We start from the raw sequence: 20,113 nt of genomic DNA, 5'->3' as shown, positions 1-20,113 counted from the left end.
AACTGCTTCACAGCACTAGTCATCAGGAAGACACCACTGTGAATCCACCAGAATGACTGATAAAGCCAGACAAATCCAATGGTTGGTGAGGGTACGGAATAACCATACCCTCCTGCATGACTGCTAGGAATAGACAGAATGATACTGTCCTTTGGAAACTGGCGGTTTCTCACAAATTTAAAAGTAGAAACTGCTGTTATGAAGTAATATCACTTCTAACTATTTATCCAAATTAATAGAAATTAATAGATGTCCACCAAAGTTTGTTTTTTGTGGAGTTTTTTTTTTTTTGGTACCGGAGAGCGAACTCGGGACCTTGCACTTGTGAGGCAGGCACCGGAACCACTGAGTTAAATCCCTGGCCCCCAAATTTTTAAATATGAAATCTTATAGTATTTTTAGTCACAACAGCCTAAACTGAACTTAAATGTGCATCCACAGGAAAATGAATAAAACTGTATTCTATCCCTGCAATCTGTACAGTTAAAAGAACTCCTAATGCTCACGACAATGTAGATGAATCCTAATAACATCAACCTGAATAGAAGCCAGACACTGAGAGGCACAGACTGTCCAATTCCATTTACATGATGGCAAGGATGGGCAAAACCAGTCTGTGGTGGCAGAATCAGAACAGGCTGCTCAGGACTGGAGCCTGGGAAGGGACAAAGAAAGATGGGTGTTACTGCCTCTGAGCGAGTGTGGGTGGTGTGAAGATGTGCATTTGTCAGAACTGACTGACTGGAGATCTGAGATCAGTGCATTCAGTACTTTGCAATTATTCCTCATTGCAAAAATAAATAAATTAGATATTACGAACAACTTTATATATATAATGATATAATTGAAAACTTAGGTGAAATGGACTAAGTCCTAGAAAAATATATTAATCAAAAATGGCCCAAGAAAAACATTGAAAAACTTAAACTCCTCTGATCGTTAGAGAAACAGAATCGTTGTTCAAATATATCTCCACAGAAAATTCTATGTCTGGGTGGTTACATCTGTTAATTCTAATAAACCTAAAACTTAATTCTAAGATTGCATAGTTATGGCCAGAGAAAAGAAGAACCATAACCCCAACTTCTTTCATGAGTGAGAACAACCTTCATGCTTACACCTGAGGAGTTCAATGTATCAAAGGAAATTTATAAGTCAATATGATGCATAAATATGGATACAAAAAAATCTAAGTAACTAATGTAACCAACTTGGATTTATACCAGGGATACAGGTTTGTAATTAGAACGTTGTCCTTCTAGTCAGAAGGTTTTAGTTGTGGGAACAGAATTTGTGTGGGAGTTACTCTGACCTTGGCATGTAGGCTTCAGCCAGACTCACTTCTATAAACAAGCCAGTTGTGGGGTCAACTCGTTACAGCCTGCTTTGGGCATAATCAATAGTACCATCCTCTGCATCTCCCCCTTCTCTGTTTGAAAACAGCAGCTGCATTAGTTCTGGAAATCTTTGCAGATCCCAGGGCTGTAGCAGGTGAGGGGAGTCACTCAGATGCAGCCCTTGCATGGCTTTCAGCAGGGATTTCACATCATGCTGTTTGCAGTGAATCCATCATCTTGATCCGTGATTGTACATTCTGGGATGATGGCCACAGCATCTTTTTATTTTCTGTTGAAAAATAAGCATGCCCTGGCCCCTATGTTATTAATTGGTTTTTTTGTTTGTTTCATTTTGGTTTTTTTGGTACCAGGGATCAAACTCAGGTCCTTGCACTTTCGAGGCAGGTGCCAGAACCACTGAACTAAATCCCCAGCCCTATGTCATTAATTATATTGAGCTATTTAGTTAGAACATCCTTTGACAACACTAGTGGCCATGATATGTCTGTAGATCTATCTTTGCATCATTGGAGTTTCAATGGAGTATATTGACCTTCAATATGGAGATTTTAAAAATTTTAAATGAAAGTAACAAGATCTAATTGAGCTTGTGGAGGTAACTGTACCCCCTTTTTCTCTTTAAGTAATTGTGTTTTTAGGGAAAGGTGAGTACACTCAACAATGGCTTGTACCTGTGGGTTACAAGGACTTGTAATATTTTTAACTGACTTAGCTGTCTATAATAATTTCCTCTATAAAGAGCATCTCCATTGCTTCTCGGCCTTTTGGCTAAGATCAAGTGAAGAGCATCTCCAACTGCGGTTAGGGGAGAAGGGGTGTAGTTTCTGTCTAATTGCTTTGAGCTGAGATAGGTCGATGTAGGAAAGACCGCAGATAGGGGCTCCCTTCAGGGAGCTAATTTCCTAGGCCTTAAATAAAAATCATGTTGTAATTGAGCCATTATAAATTCTCTTTATAAAGGCAATCTGGTGGATTTTGCTGAAAAATATCAAGCACATTTGTTATTGATTTTATCTATATGATCACATGGGATTTGGCAGCCTATAGCAAGAATAAACAAGTTTTTTAAGAAATTGGAGCATGTATAATGAAAGCATAAGTACTAAAATAAAAAAGCAGGTTGGGGAAAGAGCCATATTCAGAAATTGGTTTTAAAGGACTAAAACAGTTATTATAACCTGTTGGCTCTTAGACCCTTTTACTAATGGAGGTTATCTATCAGTGTGATATTTTGTCATAATTTTTCTTTAATTTTGTCTGTACAAAACAATTTTAGTTAAAATTTTTAAAATTCTTGTTGAGGTCTATAAATTTTACCATAGTTTTTTCTAATGACCCATAACAGAGCCACCAATGTAGCTAGAAACTGCCACAAGAGGTCAGCAATTGGAGCTCCTTCTTATATCCAACTTTATTACTATGGTTTTCACTGTATATATGTTTGGATTACACTTTTCTACTGGGTGTTCAAGACTAAGTTAAGGTGAGACCTATATTCATAAGAATTAACCACTTGCTATCTATCAAGGTCAATTAAATCTCCTCAGGCATTCCTTTGAACCCTGTATAGAACTTTTCAGCTCCTGTCAGTGTCAGCCATCAGGGTATCATGGCCTTTCTTGACCATGTTGCTTTCTGTGAAAGCATGGGAGATTTTTTTCCCTTAAGTGACACTCCTTTGGCACACTATTGATTTTTATCTTTTTGGTGTCCCACAGTCTCCCTGCTCAAGAGGTTGGGTGACATACCAAAGTTGTAAGATCTTGTAGAAAAGATTCTCTCATGTCCTGGGTTGTTTGTAGACCTTGAAGGGTCAGGGCCAAAATATTGGGTGTCTTCTTAGCCCAATTATCTTTCTAGTTCTGGTCTCTAAACTTTAGTTTTTGCACACCCAGAAGAGAAGATCAATACCATTAGCATTGCAATGGGAGTAGTGAACTTAATTATTATAATTTTATCTGGATGTCAAGCATTTTGAAATATAAAATATAGAAGGCTGCTATTTTTATCAATCATGATTGTTCTAGTAATTGAATTCCTGTAAAATGTTAACCAAGAAAAGCTTCAAATCAAGAGCCACACATAATATTTGAGCATGACAATCACGATGCCATTATCTTTGTAACACACTTAAATGTCCACCTTGGTATAAAACAGCCATTGTTAAATATACTCATTCTCCTCCAAAACACACAAAAAAACTTTTATCTAAATTGATCCCCTTTGATAGGGTGCCCCCTAAAGAAAACACATCAGCCTATAAATAAGTGTACCTGTTATCATAAGTAGCTGGAGCATAAGAGAAAGGCAAATACCTGAATCAAAAGGAGGTTGTTACCATAAACAATATATTAGAAAACCTGTACAGCCAGAAAACATGAATACATTTGGTATACCAAAAAATTAACAATAATAATTATCACAATTCTATGAAATCCTATGTGCTTTAATTTAGTTTGGCAATGAAAAGATCTTTTCAATAAAACCTTGGGGTTTTTCGGGCTGGGGATTTAGCTCAGTGGTTTCGCCACCTTCTGTGCAAGCTCAAAGACCCAAGTTCGATACCCAGTCCAAAAAAAAAAACCTTGGGGTTCTTCTCATAGAAAATTTAATCTTTGGAAAATGACCATGTAAACATACCACAAAAACATATTTAGAACTTAACCCTTTGATGATAAACACTGTAAACATATTTAAGTAATAGTCATTGATATACGTCTCTTATAAGGCCATGAAAACTATTGGAATCAGTCTGTTGTAAGACTATGGAAACTGTTGAGGTCCCCCTAGTGAGCAAAGGCTGGAAAATATTTCCATGCAGCTGCTCCTTTGTTCACCAAGAGTCCTGCTAGCAGCTTTTCCAAATTTAAGGGTTTCCAATTCGTTACCTTGACAAAGCTGCTTTAATAACCTAGAAAAACAAGATTGTAACAATTAATACATTATTTGTAACCAATTAAAGTTTTGGAATGGTTATATTTAGACAACAATATCCACTACATCATTTTGATCTGCTAGCAACCTGGGGGAGAAAAGGAATCCATGCCTTTAGCTTTAATAATCTTTATTTATAAAACATTTTCAAATATTGGCAAATATATTTTAAAAAAAAATTTTAAAGGCAAAAAGGAAAAACAAACTGTAGAGCTCAAACGAAACGGAAATATGATTGGACAGACAAACAAAAAAACATATAAGATAATTTGTTTATAAAATAGAGTGCCCTCAAATGTATGTAGCTTAATTGAATAAAAATATCCTCTTGCATTTTTTAGGTTTATAAATGTAAATAAGACTAGTCAAAACTTTTTGTAAGCCAATTAACAGAGATCTCTCATAGAATTAGAATCAGAAGGAATGAAAGCTCTTTATGTGTATACTGCAAACCTTTTATAACAAACTTGAAACCAACACGCAAAAATGCATATTTCCTTGATAAATCACTTCCACACACCTTCTCGATATACCTAGGCCTTCTCCTCCTGTATATCTCTCTTTATCCTTCTAACAAGACAAACATACAAACTCCTTGCACAGCAAAAGTATAGCTCTTTAACTTAAAGCCTTCCTAATATTTTTCCTTCATCTCACTTATTTTAAACCTATAACAATCTTGTCTTCAGTGATTTAAACTTTAAAGCATCCCCCTGTTTTTCTCCTCCCAGATTGTTACATTTTAAAATTTGGCTGCCAATAATAGAACAGTAGTAACCTTGAGTTCTTCATCAACAAGGTACAGAAAAGAGCAAGTTAACCTTATAATTACAATTCAAGTATTTACAATGCACAATAAATGTTTGAAGCAAGCTAATTAAACATCAGTTCAAGTTGCAACAAAGATACATTGATCAATTAGCTAAAATTTGTCATTTGATTTCTCTTACAAAATCCCTTTATGTCTGGTAGAGGATGGTTGAAGTTTCTCTGGCTTTGTTTTGGATTCCAGACCTTTGCAGGCAGCATCTGGCTGGTAACAGCACTGCCCTTGATACTCTTAAAGCTGAGAGTGTTTCACACTGTTTTGCTTTATGCTCTTTGGAGCTTTCCTAGCTGTTTTCATTCCATTTACTTCTTTTTTCATTACAGTTCTTGTTTGTGAAAAACGATTATATTAAACTATCTTTTGCAGCATTTATTTCAACACTGCAGGCCAGCTTGGGCCAAAAGTGACTTTTGATATTTAATTATTTCTTGCACCATTTATTTCAACACTGCACGCCATCTTGGGCCAAAAGTGATGACCCCATTTTTGGTACCAACTGACTACATTTACTACCTTTATTCATCTGAAGCACCTACTGCTTTTTCTGGGTTTTACTTCCTGTTTAGACTTCCTTATCTTGATGCAAGGTGTACAGCATCATCAATTCCTTTTTTATTTTTCGTTTTTCCTTTTTATTCTGAGTAGCCTTACTGAGCAAGGGATTGCTCATGGTTCAAGCCCCCACAATGGGCATCAATTACCATAGAGCCCTGGAGTTCCAGTTGGGTTCCAGTCCCCTGCCCAGTATATGATGAAGGCCTGAGGGAAAAACCACTAAGAGGAAGAACTAAGAGAGAGAAAGCTGGATTTCAGGATGACCAATGCCAGTGCAACCAACAAAGGCCCTTCCCAGTCCAAGGCACTGACTTTTATTGGCTACCAATTGGAGTAAAAGCAACCTGTGTGGTTTCTACAGAAATTAATGTAAACAAGGCTCAAAAAGGACAAGACAAAGCATTCTCAAATTAGGAACAGAATAGACAAAATATGTGGTTGTCATTAGAACATTATCTTTCTAGTCAGAAGATTTTAGTTGTGGGAACAGAATTTGGGTGGGAGTTGCTCTGACCTTGGCATGGAGGCTTCAGCCAGACTCACTGCTATAAACAAGCGAATTGTGGGGTTAACTCTTTACAGCCTGCTTTGAGCAAAATCAATATTACAGTCCTCTGTAAATACAAAAAAACTTAGTCAAAAGAGGATGCAGAGCTGGGGATTTAGCTCAGTGTTTTCGCCGCCTGCTGCACAAGCATGAGGACCTGAGTTTGATCCCGGTACCAAAAAAAAAAAAAAGAGGATGCAGAAACCTGTGCCCAGTTCAGATGAATCAAGGCAGCTGGAGCGGCAACACGAACATCAGGTGAAGTCATTTTCTGAGTGAAGATGATCACCAAGGGTAAAACAGGTTGTTTCATGAGAAAGACATCAGTTGATCACAAGCACAGAAGAAATGAGAACATTTATGCACCTAATAACACAGCTTCAAATACACAAAATACTGATAAAAATTAAAAGGACAAATGAATACACGGTGATAGTCAGACATTTCAACATCCTTCTCACAGTTTGATAGAAAAATTAATCAGAATTTGTAAGGATCCAAAGATTTTTGACATTATGGACAAACTTGTACTGATTGACATTCACAGGAACATTACACCCAAACAACAGGGCAATATTCACTGGTTTCAAGTGTACATGGAAGAAAATTTCCAAAGATAGACCCATGGTTATAGACACAAAATACATCTCAATCAATTTAAAAGGATTTAAATTATACAAAGGATGTTCTCTCACTATGATGAACTATGTTCTGAAATTAACAATCTGGATAGCACTACTGGTTGATCCTAAAGCCTGAAAGGATAAAGAGATGAGGGGAGAACTTCAGGCCAATAAGTTCAACAACTTTGATTTCTTGAAAGACAAGAATGATTCAAACTTATAGGCCTGAGCATCATATCTGTAGAAGAAACTGAATTGGTTAAAACTTCCCACTACCTCCAGGCTCAAATAGTTTCACTGGTGAAGTTTACCAAACACTGTAGTTAGAAATGATATCAGTTTTACACAATGTCATGAGAATTTAAAAAGAAAAAATATTTCCCAACTCATGAGCTCACTGTTGCTGTGATTATTGAAAACAGACAAACACATCACAGAAAAATAATCTGCACACAAATATCCTTCAAAAGCACAGATACAGATGTTCTTAAAACTTGAACAAACTGAACAGGGAAAAAGACCTATGCTTCACCACAACTGGAGTGCATCACTGAAAAACACACACTCACTAAGCCGATTTCACAATAGCAATGAAGCCTTTCCACGATAATTGAACTGGAAACAGCAGTGCACGCGCGCACACACACACACACACACACACACACACACACACACACACTGGAGACCCATGCAGCAGGTCCCGATCTACTGCTGTGTACTATGATGCATGACTGAAAGAAAAAATCAGAGGCAGAATTAAAGAGAGAAATGAGGAGCCAGGATGGCCAGTGCTGAGCAGGCAGCAAAAGACCACAGCCAACCCAAGTTGCTGATATTTGTTGGTGACATCATAGTTAAGATTGAGGTAAAGGGGCTACATCGAGATGCTATGGATATGTTGCTGATGTAGACAAGGCTTATAAAGGAGGAGACAAAGCATTCTTGAATTAGGAACAGAACAGAAAAAACATAGGTTATGGGTAATAATTAACCTTGTCTCAAAAAATAATTAACCTTGTCTTTTTAGTAAAGAAGGTTTTAATGTGGGGAATGGAATTTGGGTTTGAGTCACCCCAACCTTGGCTGCTATGTTACCTCACACTGAGCCTCACAGCTTCACAGGGCATCTCTTTGGCCTCTGCCATGGCTGTTGGCAAGGGGGGTGATATTGGCCTACATGCTATCCACAATGACCCTATGAGTCATGTAGGCTTCAGTCAGACTCACTTCTTTAAACAAGCCAATCATAGGGTTGACTCTTTACAGCCTGCATTGCCTACAGCCTGCTTTGGGCATAATCAATGAGGCAGTCACCACCCCCACCCCCCAGAACCAAGGCAAGAAATGAGAAGAGAAGGCAACACAATGCCTCTGAAAACTTCCAGATCCTCCCAAAGCTGATCCATGGGGGAGAAAAAAACCCTGAACTTCTGAATTATTCAAACTTATAAAAAGGGAGATTAAACGAAATGATTAATGAGTTTACAAAAGACATGAATACAATGCTAGCTGACATAAACAAAATGACACCAAAAGGAATGAGTGATTTAGCAAAGAATTAGAGTCCACAAAAAGGTAGTAAACAAAAAACCAAGAGATTACAGCACAAGTGATCACGAGGACAGAACATCAGAACTAGAAGACAGGGCTGATGCCAGTGACCAAGTACTAAGAGATACCTTATAACAGCTGAACATGGACAGCAGATCCAACAGCTGCTGGATAGTGCAGACAAGACTAATTGGAATTAGTGAAAAATTGCAAGACAGCGCAAATGGCATAAAACTCTGTTTATGGAAAAAAGAGCAGAAAACTTTGAGAATATGGGGAAAGAACTTAACCTACAGATAAGTGAGGCATATGAAACCCCAAGTAGCCACAGTCAGAAAAGAACTTCTCCACCACACATCATAGTCAATATCCAGGAAATCCAAGATAAGAACAGAATCTTAAAAGCTCTTAGAGAAAAGCAGTGAATCACTTATAAACATAAACCATTAGAATCACAGCAGACTTCTCAACACAAACCTGAAAGGCCAGGAGAGTACGGAGTGAAGTGTTTCAAGCCATAAAAGACCACAACTTCCAACGCAGACTGAGACATCCTGCAAAACTATTGCAGCAGAGCAGAGCAGCTCAGTGCTACAGCCAAGTGTTCCAGCTTAGTGTCTCAGCTAAGTGCCACAGCTCAGAGGCATGGCTGAGTTTTACAGCTCAGCATTGCAGCCAAGTGCCACAGCTCTGAGGCACAGCTGAACTTTACAGCTCAGTGTGGCAGTTCTGGAACATCACTCTCATGATTTGAAGACTAGGGAATCCAATGGCTAATTGAAGAGGTAGGAAAAACCATTTACCACACCTGCGAACCCCGGGCGGGCTCAGAGGAGTCTGAGCGCTCAACCAGAAATGAAAGCCTCCTTAGATAGGGACCCACAGGGTATGTGAGCATGATCACTGAATCAGGGGTGGAGTTACAGAACATTCCTGAAGCAGAGGGACCAAGTTACAGAACATTCCTGAGAGGGGGTGGAGCTTAACAGAACCGTCTTGTGAGGGGGCGGGGCTTAACAGAACATCCATGAAAGGTCACACAGTTCAGTCACAAACCATTTTGCTGCATTGGGCAGGAGCCCAGCAGCACAAACTGTTTCCAAAACAAAACATTCTGTGGGGGAGGAGGGGAGGAGGCAAGGCAAGAGCCTGTCTAATTGCATAGCACTTCTCTATCAATTGTCTTTGGGGGAAGTGATTATGATAGATATCTTCCTGCCAGCTTCATAGGCATTAATGTGCCTCAACAGGTTTCATAAACAGAACATTACATTACTCTAATGGCAAAGAAATTGTAGCATCACTCTGAGACCAGTAAGAATTTAAAGAAAAAGGAATTGGATATGATGAGCGTAGACATCATGAGATCTCTAAAAACAAAAGGTATCACAGATTCTCAGAGCAGAAAGGAAAAGGATTTTGGAGCATCCTATGGATTTTCATTTTTAAAAACTTACTTAAAAAAAAACTTAAAAACTTAAAATCTCCATAACCCACACAAGCAAGGACTGTGTAACCTTTTTTATGACAAACAAAGGGTCCTTGTGGGCAAGAATGAGGTGGCCCTAGGGGGTGTGGCCAGATCTGCCTGGGCCCATTGGTTCTGCTACCTCACAGAACCCAGTGTGAGGTCACAGTTGTTAGCTATATAAGGCCGAGGCTCAGGTGGATCTCTTGTGGGTGACGTAGGAGTTGGACGGTGAGTGTTGGTGGTGATTTGGTGACCGGGTTGGTGGTGTGGAGCGTGGAGCTTCTGTTTCCATCGAGATGTGGACTGAGATTATTGTGCCTGGGGGACCATTTTGGCTGGGCCTCTCCACCAGTCACAGCCTCCAGGAAAACTATGAGGTGCTGGGCCCCTTGGGCCATGGCAGGTTTGGTAGGGTCTCCCTGGCCAAACACCGTGGCACGGGGATGCTGGTTGCTGTGAAGGAGTTAGTGAAGGCAAGGGTGCCAGCACACTACATTGTATGGGAGGTGGAGATCCTGCAGGACCTTCAGCACCCTAACATCGTACAGCTACTGGAGGTCATCGAAAGCGAGGACAAAGTATACCTGGTCCTAGAGTATGTGACAGGGGGAAACCTGCGGCAACGGATCCTCAGGACTGAAAACCACAGGCTGCCGGAGGAGGAGGCCCGAGGGGTATTTCAAGATATCATGGGAGCCATGGATTATTGTCATGCCCAGGGAATTGTACACGGGGACCTCAAACCCCAAAATGTTTTAATCAATTCCCAAGGTCACACCAAAATCTGTGACTTTGGGGTGGGATCCCGGTTCCTCCCTGGGAAGGAGGTGGCTGTGACTTATGGCACTCTGAAATACTGTGCCCCAGAGCGGCTCTTGGATAGGAGATATGAAGGCCCTCCCCTGGATGTTTGGGCCCTTGGCATCATACTCTATGAACTGCTCACGGGGCAGTTCCCCTTTAATGGGGATAAAACAGAGATGGTCCAAACTATGCTATCTGGGAGGTGCTCTTGCCCCCAGTCCATCTCCCGGGATGCCCAAGATCTCATCTGGAACCTCTTGTGCTTCAACCCCAGGATGCGGCCAACAGCGCAGGAGGTGCTGCAGCACCACTGGCTCCAAGATGCCCCTCCCCCCAGTCCTGAGATGCTCCCTATGCCCCCCAAAATGGCAATCCTTAATGTTATGGATGGCATGGGATTTAACCCACTGAAGGTCATCAACTCAGCGAGGAGAAAGGAGATGGACACATTCCTGCTGTTGCAGAGCCAGGGACTCCAGGGGCCACCCTTAAGGATTCGTGTGAAGCCTGTGTGTGCCCCTGAGGATGAGGATCCAGATGAAGAAATAGCATCACCCTCAACAGCTCCTGCACCCTCATCTCACATCTCCCAGAGGAGTGCCAGCGCACCTGTCACCTGCACGGGCCTCTTATTTCCTGGAGTGGAGCCCATAGGAAGGCAGGGTGGCGGAGACTCCCAGCCACCCATTCCCATCCCCAGGACCCCAACTCCCGGCATGTCCTGCCAGCCTATCCCTGCCGCTCCCAGGGTGTTCTGCCAGCCTGCCCCTGGGGCTTCCTACTCTAGCTCCAGCCCCACCTCCACCCCTAGCAGCAGAGGGAGGTGATGCTGGAAGGCTCTGAAGAGGAGCATCAGAGGCTGCCTGACAGCCCTGTGCTGCTGCTGCCTGCCACTCTCAGGGCGCCACCAAAACAAGGTGGCCCCAATGTAAGTAGTACCCAGCAGAGACCCAGACACCCTCAAGGAGGGAGGGAGGTTCAAGAGCTTCCTGTGAGTGGGCTGTGTCCTGATGATGTCTTTTCAATTGTCAGGGAGAAGAGGAAGGCAGAGGGATGGAGGAGTCATGGTCATAGGGAAGAGTCTCAGATGGACAGGAGGACTTGCTGTGGGGTCTACTGCAGAGGAGGGTGGGGCTGACCGCAGCCAACAATAGCATCTGATGTTTCCACATGTCTGGTATGTGTCCATTTCACACATCTCCTTGCATTTTTAGTACAGATCCTTGAGAAGTGACTCCATAGACGTGGCGATCCTGCTCATGGGGGATCAGCCACAAAGGAGGAAGCCATGGTGAGTCACCCTGCAGACCTGTCTAGGGAGCTGGAGGGAAAGGAGAGGTCAAGGACACCCATGCATCCTGTGGGAGGGAGGGGGGTGTGCAGCACAGAAGGCTGTGTGGGCATCAGGAGCTGAGATTCAGTGGGAGGAAGACAGAGCAGCAGCAGGTGGGGGATTCCCTGACTTGTGTCCCTCTGCCCCAGGGAGGCTCCCCTAGGACCAGGGAGTGCCAGGCACCTTGGAGCCCCCAGACCACAGCCTCCCAACTGGGTGCAGGTAGATGTGGGGGCTGGGTGAGGGTGGGCTTTGTTGAGCACAGCTGTGACTTTATCCCACAGACCTCCATGGCCTGGAGCTTCTCTCTGCTCACCTCCTGGCATGTCCACATGTGAGGGCTTCCATCAAGAAGCTGCTGAGTTGGCACTGGAAGGACAGTGAGCCCAGGTGAAGAGAGACAGTACTGCCTGTTCTGTGAATGGGGACACTGTGTTGTTCCCCTGGCCCCCGTGCAGAAGCCTAGACTCGGCCATGCTGTGAGCAGCCCAGGAATATGCAGAGGCCACGCTGATCCTCTGTGCACTGAGTTCATGGTAGGAGCCACCCCTGCCCAGTCACCAGACAGGTGTGTGACAGCGTCTCCACATCATCCCAGTCCCACCCACGGAGCATCCTGGACCAGATGTCAGTGCAGCCCAACGGACCTGGTCCTAGGCCCCGAGCCCCATAGCTAACATCTCTGTGGCCTCCCCACCTCCTCCTCTGTCATTGAGGACACAGTTGGCCCCAGCCCAAGGCAGTCTGCTTCCAGGACTTCTCTCAAACTCGGCCTGTCTTTTCCCCATGCACCATCAGCACTGTAGAGATTTGTTTATGACACCAATGTCGGGGACACTCAGAGCCAGGAAAATGGTGCGGGCACTACAGACACCAGTGGTGCAGGCCCAATGCTGAGAGCTTCTGTGGGTGACAGCAGGAGGGGGCCACAGGATTGAAGAACATGGAGACAGGCAAGTGATCAAGTGAGGCAGCTTCTGCCCCAGAGCAGCTGCCTGAGGATCGATTCAGTGCCAACAACCAGAAACAGCTCTGCCATGTGGCCAGCACAGTCAGCAGAGCTTCAGCACAGTGACACTTGTGATCCTCTGAGAGTGCTCAGTGCCCAGTGCTGCTCTTCCTCTTCCTGCTGTCAGGATCACCGGGATTTTATGGACGAGGACCATGAATCATGGAGGGATAAAGTGAAGTCCCAGATTTCCACAGCCAGAGCAGGGTAGAGCTGGGATTCCAGTCTGGATCCCCCAAGCTCTCAGTCATGCTGTCATCTAGTGAGGAAGACAGACTAGGGCATCAAACCAGGAGTGACAGCATTGGCACCAAGAGGGCTGTGTTCATAGCTTTCCAGGCTGTGGCAGGACACCTGACATTCATCAGCAGAGGTTTCCGTCCAGGGTCACTGTGCGCTTGGGGCAGCACAGCACTTCATGGCAGGAGTGTTGGAGGAGGAAGCCCCTCACCTCCTAGCACCTGGGAAGCAGAGAGTCGGGAAGAGGCCAGGTACCAATATCCCTGTCAAGGCCACGCCCTTGACCTCTCAGGCTGCCGGGCTGCAGTCATCTCAGGAAGGTGTCTCTGGGCCCTTGGCATCTTAGAAGGGGCCTTGATTGGAGGTGGAAGGTGCTCCATTCTGACCACAGGTGCTGGCTGGTTTCCTGAGATTTCTTTTCTCAGGACCTGGCCCCATTGTGGGCCAGGGGGCCAGGATCCCCATGGAATCAGATGGTGTGGCCATTCCGGTCCAGCAGGGAGCTCATGCCCGGCATGCTATAGCACTGCAGCCAGGCTCTGAAGGCAGAGAAGCCTTCCTCTCTGTGCTCCTGCCCATGGCCTTTGCTCCCCAGCTGGACCACTTCCTTGGGCACTGAGTGGCACAGTTCCAGCAGGTCCAGGTTCTGCAGCTTAACCCTGACCTTCTGGCTCAGAGTGAGCTCCGGGCTTGGCTGGTGTCCCTGCAGGGCCTCCAGGACTGTGCACGCCTTCTCAAAGGGAGGGATCCTCAGCTGCAACAGGATCTCTGCTCCAAGGTAGTTGCCAATGCCATTGAAGAACCAGTGGTCCAGGAGGGCCAGATGGACTGGTTGAAGGCCTTGTCTGCCGGGTTTCACAGCACATTTTCTCTGAACTATTCATTCTCCAGGCGGACACAGGGCCCGAGGTCTGGCTGCTACTTGCTCGCTGGGTCCCAGTGGCCAAAGCGCTGGATGACTGGTTGTCATCATCTTCCCCCCCCAGGCACCAATGCCATGCTGTTGATACATGTATCTCTGGCGAGATGACACCTGAGCCAGCCCGGCTCCCCCTTGGGAGGATGGGGTGTCTCTCCACAGTCCTGTCTCCAGCTCAGCAGACACCACACTGTTGCCCTGGTTCTCAGGCCTGCCACGCCCAGGCCTCCCCTGCCCCGCTCTGGGCCTCTCTAGCAGGCACAGGAGTGAGAGATGCTCAGCCCACTCAGCAGACACCCACCAGGAGGAAGAGAGCTCCCAAGCCCCAGGGCCCTGGCTCATAGGAAGGGCTGGGTGAGAGCAGGACAGAGGGCACAGGGAGGAGAGAAGAGCTGAGGCAGCCAGGTGGGAAGTGAGAAGCAGAGGAGCTCCCTGAGGGGACGGGCAGGCCCCTAAGTCTGCACATAGAAGAGGGCCTCAAGATACTGCCTCATGTTGCTGGACTCCTCACTACAACCCTACGAAGCTGGCGAGGCAGTTAGGCTGCAGGCGATCAAAACTCAGAATTTACGTGACTTGGACTACATTGGTTCATTTTTTCAAAGGAAGAGAACACAGAGAAGCCTGGTCAATCTTAATACTATCCCTGAGGGAATTTTTTTAAATTCACCAAGGCAAAGCTCTCTTAGCCAGAATGTCATTCGAGGAAGAATTTGTGATTTGACATGCAAAAGCTTTCTCCAAATTATCAGTGAAGCACCAATATCCTGATTTCCTTGTGCTTTTGTGAGAAGTTGTTACAGCAGGAAAATTATCGTTCTCCATTATTTTACAGACACAGGTGAAGAATTTTGGAATCATGTACTGTGTAAAGCTGTGTAAAGATATGTTATACTAAATCATGAGAGAGTCTAGAGAATCGCTACATTTTGAGCCAAATTTCAATCTTTATTGCCAGCGACTGAGAGTGGCTCATGCTGGAAAAACTCTCAGTGATGAAAATGGGCTTGAGAGCCTCCTTTAGGTGGCTCTTCTAGTTGTGGAGGGCTCAGGGAGAGGGGGAGCACAAGCGGAATCTCACAGGAGCTGAACTTTGCTAAGCTAGTGGGGCCGGGGAAGTTTCACACAGTTTAGTTGGAACCAACTATCACACAGGTGCAGAGCATTCTGTTTACAAGGTTGTAAAGATAACACATAGTGGAAGACTGCTCTACCACATCGGAAGGTCACAAAGGTAACATATACTTGCTGACTCTTCTACCAAATGGGAAGGTTACAAAGATAACATATAGTTGTAGACTGCTCTACCAAAAGAGAAGGTTTTAAAGATAACATACAGTTTCAGAATGCTCCACCACATGGGATACAGTAGCATCAACTGAGGGGACTCCCAAGGGGTGAGGGGAGGCAACCACCTGGAATCTACAAGAAATGGGGGGAACGGTGATGAGGCACAAAATGGAGTCAGGTTGGCTCTCACAGATGGATGATAAAATCTTCAGAATTCTAATTAAAGATGTAAATAGAAGATGTAAAAAGTATAATATGATTGCAAAATTTTTTTAATAAAATAAAAACATTTAAAAAAATTTTTTTATTTTTAAATTTTGTTTAATGCCAGTTTTTATTTGGCTGTATATACAATTTAAGCTATTAAAATTTGTACAATATTTACAAATTAAATAATCATCTGAAACTGTCTCCAGCAACTCTGTAACACCAAACTGAGGGGAAGAAAGACAGGGGCAAGCAGTCCTGGGCTCCCATGTTCCCTTCCTGTCCCAGAGCCTGTTCTAAACTAGAAATACCAGAAGCCAGCACTCATGCTCCTCCTTCCTGGGGTCAAGCATCAGAATTCCAAAAATTGATTTAAGCCGAAAGCCACTAGGTGAGGAAGTTGCTCCAATCCTAACTCAAGAAAAGTCCTGCAGGCTCAACAGCGGCTTTCTTGGATTCTGGGTTGCAGTGGTTGAGGAGAAGGACGCCAGCCCTGAGCCCTGGTGCAGCTGGGCAGTGGCTGCTGGGTGAGGTGGCTCAGCCTCACTTGAGAAGCTGCAGGGGAAAGGGCCTGGGGGAGGGGCAGGGTCCCTCAGTGCTGCCCTCCTGCCCCCCCCCGATTTCCCTCAAATGTGTGGTCGCCAGGAAGATGTGGAAATGCCAGAGGGCATGGGGGCACAGCTACTGCCACAAGGGGCTTCTGGGAAGATTGAAGTATGAAGAGGAGATTGGTACCAGTCTTGGCCAGAAGGCCAGCAGCAAGTTTCTGTTCTGCCTCCAGCCCTTCTGGGATCCACACTTGGGAATGGGAGCTAATGCTGTCCTGAACTGCAGCATGACCCCTCACACACAGTAGGACTCTGAGGAGCTGCCCTTCCCCCAGAAAGGGTGGGGAAGAGGCTCTTAGAGGCTGAACCTTCTGCCTTGCCAGGCCTAGCCAAGCCCTAGCACAGCACAGTGCTGCAGAGGTGGAGAGGACAGCAGAATGGACCAGCATCCCCATGGGAGTGGGGCCAACAGGAAACAGCCTTCTTTCCAGCTGGCCTCAGGAATGCCGCTTCCTCTTCATCAGAGCTGGGGTTAGGACTCACTGGTCAGATAGCGGGAGCTGGCATCTGGTGGCAAGATGAATTCAAGTGAGGGCTGTGGAACAGGACTGGGGCAAAGTCCCCGGGCAACAGGGGACTTGAGATTTTGCAGGCGGCAGAGGCAGAGCTCTGCAGCATCTGGCTGTCCATCCTCCGGTAGCTCCTCGGTGCCCACCGACTCAGGAGCTGGAGGCTTTTCTGTTTCCTGGGCTGGGATGGGGTGGTGTCCCCAGAAGTGGGAGTGCTGGTGGAGGCCAAAGCGACCCTGTGGAAGCAGTCTCTTCCATGGGGCTGACTGAAGTGTCAGGCCGGGAGCCTGTGCCCCAAGAAGGCTAGCACAGTGAGGTACTGGTTCATCTGCATGACGGCATCCAGCAGTGTGCACATGTTGCGCAGTCTCTGCAGCCTGGCCTCCAAGTGCTGTCTCTTGTGGCCTTCCAGAGCCCGAAGCTCCTCTGTGGTCAGCCCAGCAAAACTTGCAGGGGCAAAGGCATAAGAGGAAGGCAAAGGGTGGAGGCAGGGGCATGCCCATCCAGGGAGGAGGGAAGGGGAAGGCCATGTCAGGTATCATGTACAAAGGGGCCCGACATCTTTTCAGATCACTCCTGCACCAGCCTCCAAGCGTGGGGTGTGTGGGGGGAGGGGAACACCCGTGACTGCTGCTGTCCCTGCAGCTGCCCCTGCCTTGGACTCCTGGGGGGGGACCCGCTGTCCCTCCAGCTGCTGAACCCTGGGGCAGTCCAGCTCCCATAGCCTTTATGGGCCCCTGGAGGTCTGTTGCCTCCAAGGCCCTCAGTTGACCCATGAAGTGGGACACCAGTCCCTGCACCAGGAGAGGGGCCCATGCCTGACCCATGGGGACACTCTGAGGGCATGGCCTCTGTCAGCAGACCCCAGCCTCGGATCCCTGGGCTCGGGCGCCAGCCTTCTCCAACCTCTGGGGAGGGTCACCTGCCAAGCCGAACACCAATGCCACTGCAAGAGCGTGGATGGGGGCTTTGACACTGAGCCTGATGAGTTCTCAGACTCTGACCGAGTCCGCACGGCCCTGCCAACCTCAGCGAGCAGCACAGAGGAGATGGAGTTGCTAGCAGGAGAGGCGCCCACCTGCAGCCCAGGGGCCTTTGACATGAGTGGGGTCTTGGGCTCTTTGCCGTGGGGAGCCCCCACCCTCAGCCCCCACGTCCCCCACATGGAAGACCCCAGAGTCGTTCCTGGGCCCCAACGCCACCCTCGTGGACCTGGACTCCCTGGTGAGCCAGCCAGACCTGCACCTCCAGCAGCCAAGGCCTAGAACCCCTTCCTTTGGAGTGGAGCCCTGGATGCTGGCCCCTCCATCACCAGCCCCTTCCAGCCAGCACCCCCTGCCACACTCACCTCGAGTCAGCTTCACCTCAGTCCTGTGCTCCTCACCCTGTCCTGGGCTCCGCCCACTGCCATCTCTCCCCTTGTTGCCCCCTGCCCCCAACACTAACCCTTTCCTCCTATGTTTTGTTTTATTTTATTTTGTTTTATTTTTTTCACCTTATTAATACAGTGTTTATTTGTCTTCCCTCTGTCAAACCGTGAGCTGGTCACTCTTCCAGGAAGCCTGGGGAAGTGTATGGGAGGGAAACACATGGGCAGATGAGACACGGGAGAAAGAACTAGGTGAGGGGGAGAAGGGATGAGAAAGGCCACCATCAGGCAGAAGAGCCCCATGGCCTCTGAGAGGGCGAAAGCCAGAATGACGTAGGAGAAGAGCTGCTGCTTCAGAGAAGGTTTCCTGGCCTAACTGATGTGAGGCTCCCAAACACAGTGCCAATCCCAGCCCCAGAGCCAGCAACCCTAACTGCGGCAGCCCCAGTTCCGGGGAACTTGGCTGCTGTCTCCATGTCCCTGGAAGTGATGCTGGTTTGGAAGCTGCGGCTAGGGACAAGTGAGGTCAGGGCATGAGAGACTGCAAAGCTGCAGAGGCCCTCATCTGTCGGTGTCTCTGGTCTGTCCAGCACAACCGCAGACAGCGGCTGGCTCAGCAGTGGGGAGGTGCTCCGGACCACAGAGGGGCTGGAGACGGATCTGGAGCAGGCGTACATTTTCAGGGGGAGAGGGGCCATGGCAGGAGAGCTGCTCCCAGGGCTGAGAGACAGAGCTGTTTTGTGTAAATGAAGAGCACTGTATTCATATTGATTTCTAATTACACGACACGCAGATCCATCTCATACCCTTGGTGTAGGGCCATGCTTAGGTCCTGAATCGCGTCATTCCAACGCTGATTTTCAGGCTGGCTTGTGTTTAGGTCCATACCACGGTCCTGGAATTCCCCATTGGGCCCATATGTCTGGGAATCAAAAATTTGGGAAGCCAGAAATTGAGATTTTGCAGTTTACTGTTTCCTTTTTCTTTTCTTCAAACTCTAGACCAGGCTCGTGGTGAGCCTGAGAAAAGGTGTGTGTCATGAACATCGCACCTGGGTCAATACATGCTGAAGGTACATATATCCTCTATATGCATAGAGGCATCCTCTGGTTTCCCTGTCTGTCTTTTAGTTGGCTCAAGGCAAAAGGACAGGGACCAAGACAGAAAAAACTTGTCCTGGCCAGTACAGATGGCTCTGTGCTAATTTTGTAGTCTTGGCCTGAAATATCCTCAGCGAGGTGGGGTCACAGGGGATCCTGGATGCATCCAACAGGGAGGTGTGCTTGAGGTTGGCTAAGCGGAAGTCCTGGCTTGGCCTTGGCCAGATTTGCCTACATTTCAGGGCCACCCGTGTCCCAAGACACTACCTGCATGGCCATAGTCGCAGGCTGTGTGGCAAATATTCAATAGTCCACATGAGAGGAAGCAATTTTCCCTCTCTCTGGGTTCATGCTTCTCCATTACTAATCATCAGTTCTTTATTTGTCATTTTCTTACTTTGCTTATTATAGGAAAATTAGCAATTACAGCAAAGCAAAATGAAACATTACAGATTCCCATATTCCTACCAATCAGAATGTCTATTTCCACACTTATCAATATTTTTATGTTTCTATGGTCTCACACATGGTTCCTACAGGTCGGTCCTGGAGGATCTGCCAGGTGCAGGTGAGAAGAATATGTGTTCTGCAGTTGTTGAATTGTTCTGTAGGTGCTGGTTAGGTCTGTGTAGTTTATGGTGTTGAATTCAAGTCACATGTTTCCCTGCTGATCTTCTGCTTAATTGTCCTGTCTACTTTTGAAATATCAAAATTATCAAATTCTCCAAGTTTTGCTATTAAGTTGTCCATTTATCCCTCCAGTTATGTGTATGGTAGAACTCTCTTATTATACACATGCGTATTTATGCTTAGTTTATCTTCCTAGTAGACTAATCCTGCTTTTATTGTAAGACGGC

General features: G+C 46.2%; 1 protein-coding gene and 3 pseudogenes across 4 annotated transcripts; 2 read left to right on the top strand and 2 right to left on the bottom strand.

Annotated features, from left to right (window-relative positions):
• Positions 1–8,861: 8,861 nt before the first annotated feature.
• LOC147825208 (sperm motility kinase 3A-like) lies at positions 8,862–13,500 on the top strand. Of its 4 annotated transcripts, none has more exons than XM_087186031.1 (3): positions 8,862–11,600; positions 11,705–11,849; positions 12,290–13,500. In XM_087186031.1, exon 1 carries the CDS (start codon positions 10,165–10,167, stop codon positions 11,497–11,499), a length of 1,335 nt encoding a protein of 444 aa, XP_087042157.1. In that variant the 5' UTR covers positions 8,862–10,164; the 3' UTR covers positions 11,500–11,600; positions 11,705–11,849; positions 12,290–13,500. The 4 variants fall into 4 exon arrangements, with proteins under 4 accessions (XP_087042157.1, XP_087042154.1, XP_087042155.1 ...); XM_087186028.1 differs by having other exon boundaries at positions 11,705–11,963; XM_087186029.1 differs by having other exon boundaries at positions 8,862–11,849.
• A 20-nt stretch (positions 13,501–13,520) lies between these two features.
• LOC147825207 (endonuclease 8-like 1 pseudogene) lies at positions 13,521–17,317 on the bottom strand (annotated as a pseudogene).
• Positions 17,316–18,232, top strand: LOC147825206 (epsin-1 pseudogene; annotated as a pseudogene).
• On the bottom strand, positions 18,229–18,857 carry LOC101707248 (ATP synthase F(0) complex subunit C2, mitochondrial pseudogene; annotated as a pseudogene).
• Between the last annotated feature and the right edge of the window lie 1,256 nt (positions 18,858–20,113).

Source organism: Heterocephalus glaber, unplaced genomic scaffold, assembly GCF_053883595.1.
Source record: "Heterocephalus glaber isolate CG9 unplaced genomic scaffold, H.glaber_assembly_v1.0 deba00001504, whole genome shotgun sequence".
NCBI classification, from domain to species: domain Eukaryota; kingdom Metazoa; phylum Chordata; class Mammalia; order Rodentia; family Bathyergidae; genus Heterocephalus; species Heterocephalus glaber.
This window is presented reverse-complemented; position numbering and strand designations above follow the sequence as displayed.

What these genes read in the sequence shown, in the direction of transcription:
- LOC147825208 (XM_087186031.1), top strand. Translation starts at nt 10,165, where the DNA reads ATGTGGACTGAGATTATTGTGCCTGGGGGACCATTTTGGCTGGGCCTC.